At 50.4% G+C, this 6,000-nt stretch overlaps 1 protein-coding gene across 1 annotated transcript; it reads left to right on the forward strand.

Moving 5' to 3' along the window:
• Positions 1–4,963: 4,963 nt before the first annotated feature.
• Positions 4,964–5,724, forward strand: LOC139829650 (feather keratin Cos1-2-like). The gene is made up of 2 exons (XM_071818132.1): positions 4,964–5,104; positions 5,398–5,724. The coding sequence occupies exons 1-2, from the start codon at positions 4,973–4,975 to the stop codon at positions 5,722–5,724; spliced, it is 459 nt and encodes a 152-aa protein (XP_071674233.1). The 5' UTR covers positions 4,964–4,972.
• Positions 5,725–6,000: the final 276 nt, after the last annotated feature.

Raw genomic sequence — 6,000 nt, forward strand, 5'->3', positions numbered from 1 at the left:
CCTCCACCTCTCTGATGGTCGCTCATTGCTGGACTCAGGTGGGCTTCTGCTAGGGGTGTCTGATACTATTACGACACTAACAGTGCTCTCAGGATGATTTTGCTGGGCTCATTTGCCTCATGTCCTCTCCTTGCACTCTCTGCAGGTCCTCAGGAAATGCCAGGAGATTGTTTGAGGCCTGGCTTTCCCTTTGGAACCTGAAACCTTTTCTAGCACAGTGGTCCCCAGGATCTCCTCCTGGCTCCCATCAGGCAACTGTGGGGAAAGTGCTCTTCTGTTGTGAGATTTGGGGTCCACTGAGACATGCCAGTCCACACTTGCTGATGGTTTTCTGACTTTCTGTGAGCATACAGATTGTTGCATGGTTTGATGCAGACCTGCACGAGCACACTTGTGTCCCTCTGTACCTCTGTGACCCTCATCATGAAGACACATGCATGTCGTAGCAGGGGACTCTTCCCTGGTGTGTCCAAGAGCACCGTAGAGGAGCAGGTTGCCTTTCCCAAAAGGAGCCCATCTGAAGTTGAATGGTGGTGCTTCTGTCCTGGCAGAGATGTTCTCAGAGAGCTGAAATGCAATCTCTGCCTCCTACACCCTCCCGTTCTTAATTTAAGAACAGGGAGAAAGTCCAAGAAACCCTACCTGTCAGTGCAGGACATTGTCCCTGGGGTGATACTCTGCTGGTGCAGTGTTGCTGGTGACTGGGGTGGGACACAGGTTCCTCATGTCCATGACAATGCTATATGTATTTCTGCAACTGGTCAGCCTGGTGCTGAGTGAGGCAGTGACTGACAGCTCTCATCAAATGTGTATTAGACCGGGGTCCAGGTGTAGCTCTGCTGTGAGATGGAGGACTAAATCTCTGGGAGCATTAGGGAGATCCCAACAGTTTTCAGTCAAACTCCTTTTCCTTTCAAGCACCGGTGTTGGAACGATAAAGGACTCATCACTCCAATTCAATGTGAATCACCTGTCCCATAAATTAAACAGACAGTAGCCAGGTGGGTGCGTGCCTGGAAGCCCGCCAAGGTCTTCTTGGATTTGCAACAGTTATGGCAGTTAAAAGTGACCAGGAGTGTCTGTCATTTCCATGCTTTATTTCTGCTTTCTGTCTGTACTATCACAACCAGCCTCTTTCTCCTGCTCTTACCATGCTGTGGGGTTGATCAGCGATAATGTCAACTGATATTTGTGCTTGTGTACCCGGGACATACGATCCCTTTGCATGCCATGTTCCCTCGTTCTAGAGATGCTGGGAAGCTCAAGATGAGCCTCTCTGGCCAAAACGATTTCTCCTACAATCTTCTCCTTACATCCATGCAGCCATCTTCTGTGTCTGAGCCTCCTTCCCAAGACCACCTCCATACAGACCAAGAGGAATGGCCTCGAGTGCTTATGATGCTGCTGTCATCCCGGGGTCTCCTGAAGCACTGGGGTCTTCCCATGGACACAGTATGAGTCGGGATCACCATGCTTAAGGCATGCTCAGAGGCCAACAGGAATATTTTTGAGCAGAGATACAGCAAGAGAAAGGCTGAAACCCCACCAAAAAGACCCTGGGCACCTGATGGAATGGGAGGTGGATGCTGTGCAGCAGGGAGCAAGGGTTGATTTTCCTGAGGCCAGGGATCCTCCTGCATGGCCTGTAGCCACAAAGCCACCTCAGCCCAACCTCAACCCCTCTCCATGACAAACCAACTCTCCTCTGCTCTCTCCCATAATCACGATCTCACAGCACTAACATGGGACCAAGGGAAAGGTATCATGTGAGTTGTCCTTGAAGGCTGGACCCCTTCCTATAAGAGGAGGGCAAGGAGACAAAGGAATTCTCATTCACTTGGTTCCTAAAGTGAAGGAGGTGACTGAACTGTTTGAGGGAGTGACCAGTTGAACTAGTATTTCTTTTGTCTTCACATGGCCTCTGGCCAAAAGGCACACACTGCATAAGCTACAATTTTCCTGCATCCTCCTAAAGAATGGTAATTTTGCAGGTAATGACATCACACGTGCTGCTGTTTCTCTTCATGCTGCCTTTGATTTCCCGCCCCGAGTGCCCCATCAAGGGTGCTTGGCTAAGAAGTGAGAGTAGCTCTGGAGAGACATTTTGGACAGGGCTGGGCTGCAGCGGTGTCTCCTGAAGGGGTGATCGCAAGAGCTTTGCTGGACTTCAGCAGAGGCCTGGGGAGGTAATGGCCAGAAGACCATTGCAGTTGATGGGGGGCAATTCAATTCAGGGTCCCTGTGTGTTGACCTGGAGAGAAACCTGAATTTCCTGGTATTGCTGCTGCACCTTGTGCTCTGCATTTCACAGAATCATGGAACTGTTGAGGTTGGAAGGAATCTCTGCAGACGATCTCGTCAAATTCCTCTGCTACAATAGGGTCAGCTAGAGCACATTGGCTAAGGGCTTTATCAAGACGGGATTGGAGTATCTTCACAGCTAAGACTCCACAACCTCTTTGAACTACTTCTGCCAGTGTTTCAGCACCTCCATAGTGAAAAAGCTTTTATTTGGACCTGCGGATGGACAACTGGTATGGTAAGGGTTCTTCAAGATAGGCAGCGCCCCCATGCGGCTTTACACCACATGTCACTCACTGCAGAGTTCCCAACTCACACGCATGTCTCAGTGGACCCCAAATCCCACAACAGAAGAGCACTTTCCCCACAGTCGCCTGATGGGAGGCAGCTGTGGAGCAGTGCACAGTCAAGACCCTCAACCCAGTCCCTCCAGAGGTGCCCTCCTCTGTCTACTGCTGAGAGTCGTCTTATACAGGGGATGCGCCATCTCCCAGAACACTTTGAGGACCCTGAGGAGGGTCTTTCTCTCTATCATTTGGGGAGGAGGAAAGGCACTGTGGTGTGGACCAGAATGCCTGCGTTTAAGGAAAAGCATCTAGTTCTAGACCTCTGGTTTAAGCATGACAAGGAATTACTGGATGGAGTCCGGTGGCAGGTTAGGGAAGACAATCAGAGCCTACAGCATCTTTCTGAAGAGGAGAGACTGAGATAGCTGTGTCAGTTCAGCCTGGAGAAGAGAAGGCTGAGAGGTGATCTTATCAATGTTTACAAGTATCTGACAAGTGGATGTCAAAAGGATGGTACCATAATCCTTTCAGGGGTGACCAGTGATAGGATGATAGGCAACGGGCACAGGCTGAAGCACAGGAGCTTCCATCTGAACACGAGGAGTAACTTCTTCTAGGGTGACAGAGCACAGGAACAGGCTGTCCAGAGAGGTTCTGTAGTCTCCTTCTCTGGAGGAATAAAACCCACCTGGACATCTCCCTGTGAACTCTCCTATCGGTGTACTTGCTTAAGAAGGTGGGTTGGACTAGATGACATACTGAGGTCCCTTCCTACTCTGAGCATTATGTGATTCTATGATTCTGTGCAAATCTTTTCAGAGGAGAACCAGTGGCTGCCTTCCCCTCTGTGCTGATGTTAGCTTGTGCTTGAGTTCCACAATCCTTCCCCAAGCCATAGAGCCCAGAAACTGCATCTCCTGCATCTCAGCCATGGACAAACGGTTTGGAGTCAGTGTCTCATTAGAGGCTTGGAAAGAGATCTTACAGCCCGGCTGGACTTATCTAGTATTGCTAGCACCTGAGATCCTTGGCCCTGTACATTGTTGGTGTTCTCGACTGGTGCCATTGAATATACGCCTCATGTTCACCATTCCTCCTTTCAGCCTCCCCAGGCTCTCATTCATTTTCCCATAGCTCCTGCCTCTGGATAAGTGTCAGTCATTTATCCAGCTGAATCCTGTAACGTAAAGCTTTTACAGGAGTCAGGAGCAAAGACCCTGGGAAACAGATCAACCCTTTGAAGTTGCTTGGAGCCAAGATAAAATGAGTTGTCCAGGGTTGGGCTTTCTCCTCACTGAGACCAGAGTGCTGTATCCCAGTGCGAGCCCTCTGACACGAGGGACTGAGTCTGTTGTAAGGCCTGGCACTGACACAGATGGGTGTCAACGTGGGACTTGGAACGATCAGGCACAACTATGTACACACACACATATGCACTAAACACGTATCCAACATGCTCGCATGTGCACCAGGATTTACAGAAATGCACAGACACAAGCAAATGTGCGAGAGGCCAGAGATGCACAAAGAGTTGTACAGGTAAATAGAAACACAGTTTCACCAGAGGTACACAGGTGTATGCACAGCCAGACAGACAAGCACATGGATGTGCATGCAGAGAATCACACAGACTGATACGCAATCGCACTAGCAGGCGCATTACTGCAGATGAGCACATAGCAATGGATCTGACAGAGGAGCTGCCAGGGACCTCCCCTCCAGAGCAGGGACGAGGCATTCTAAGCAGAACAGATGCACTGGCAGCGCTGCTTGAGGAGTCTCAGTGGTCTATGAACTGCCAGAGAGTTTAGAAGGTCAAAGACATTGCAATTTCCTCCTCAGGCGAGATTAGAGTGAAAGCGAGATGGAAAGTTGAAGTGGAGGCCATCCACTCAGGAATACGACAGCCCCATATGACTTGAGGAGGGAGCCAATAGAAAATGAGAGAGATCATTCCACACTGTCACAGGAGCCCTTGGGGACAAGTCAAGGACAGCAGTGCTGGGAGCAGCTGATGCCCCTGTTGTCAGTAAGATCATACAAAATAGCCCACCAGAACTCCCCAGGCTGACTTCCCCTACCTTCAGTGGACCCTTCTGCTCTTAGTCCCTGTCCTCTGAACACAATGATTCATCCTTGCCCCAGAAATCCCGGGATTTCTCATCCAGCCTCCTAAACAAGCGTCCGTGACAGAATGGACATGAATTAAAAAGAAATACATAGTGACGTGTCCAATCGGGAAATCCTCAGGCCTCTAATCCCGACATTTACAGAAGAAGCCTTCATACAAGAAAGGATGAGGCAGATATCAGGAAATGGAAAGGCAGCAGTGCAGGAAACCAGGACACAGCCCATGCCATTAGTTGGAATGTTTTGCATTCACCATGAACTTGTCAGAAAATTATTACTTCCACAAAGAGTGCCTGGGCCTGAGGCAGTGCAGGACTCCTATAAAAGGCAGCCCAACTCTCTCCTCTCTCATCCACTTCTTTCACCTCCTTCTCCTTGGGAATCAGGTGAGTGTGAATTCTCTACTCCTGCTTCTGGATCAGGTGTCTTTCCTCAACGTGTTTCCCAGATGAAATTTTCTGTCCTGACCCTGGGGTGGGAGTTATTTCCCATGGGAGAGGGAAGGTGGGACAAGGTCTTCTGCAGAGAGAGGTTGAGTCGTAGTGGAAGTGCCTCCTGGGACTTGAGGTGGGCAGTGTATGCTGGGTCAGAAGGTGTCTTGGCTCCATGGTGTTTTGGTGCAGTCTTGTTTCTCAAGGGCAACGCCTCATACTCTATTTCCTCCTGCCCTCTCTCTCAGGTGAGCCTCTGTCCCAGAGACATGTCCTGCTGCAACCCATGTCTGCCCTGCCAGCCCTGTGGCCCGACCCCACTGGCCAACAGCTGCAATGAGCCCTGTGTCAGACAGTGCCAGAGCTCCACCATCGCCATCCAGCCCTCCCCTGTGGTGGTGACCCTGCCTGGCCCCATCCTCAGCTCCTTCCCTCAGAACACCGTTGTGGGCTCCTCCACCTCTGCTGCTGTTGGCAGCATCCTCAGCTGTGAGGGAGTGCCCATCAACTCTGGGGGCTTTGATCTTTCCTGCATTACCAGCCGCTACTGTGGCAACAGATGTCGCCCCTGCTAAAACTGATGGCAACTACTTTGGGAAGAACCTGCTAAGATCTTGAAATATGGACCTTGAAAGGATATAGAGATCCATGGCGTTACATTCTGATCTTCAAACTATAGTTTCCTTCTTCCACTTGTGCCTCTCTGCCTTTCCTCTGCCGATTCTGTCTCCGAGGCCAGCCTAGCAGTGACCTGTTGGTATACCTTCCTGCAGCAGTTTCACCAAATCCTTGGGTGGGGCTGCCTGTGGTGCTCCCTCTGAGACACCTCCTTTCCTTTTTGAGACTCATTA

Source organism: Patagioenas fasciata, chromosome 22 (assembly GCF_037038585.1).
Source record: "Patagioenas fasciata isolate bPatFas1 chromosome 22, bPatFas1.hap1, whole genome shotgun sequence".
NCBI lineage: Eukaryota > Metazoa > Chordata > Aves > Columbiformes > Columbidae > Patagioenas > Patagioenas fasciata.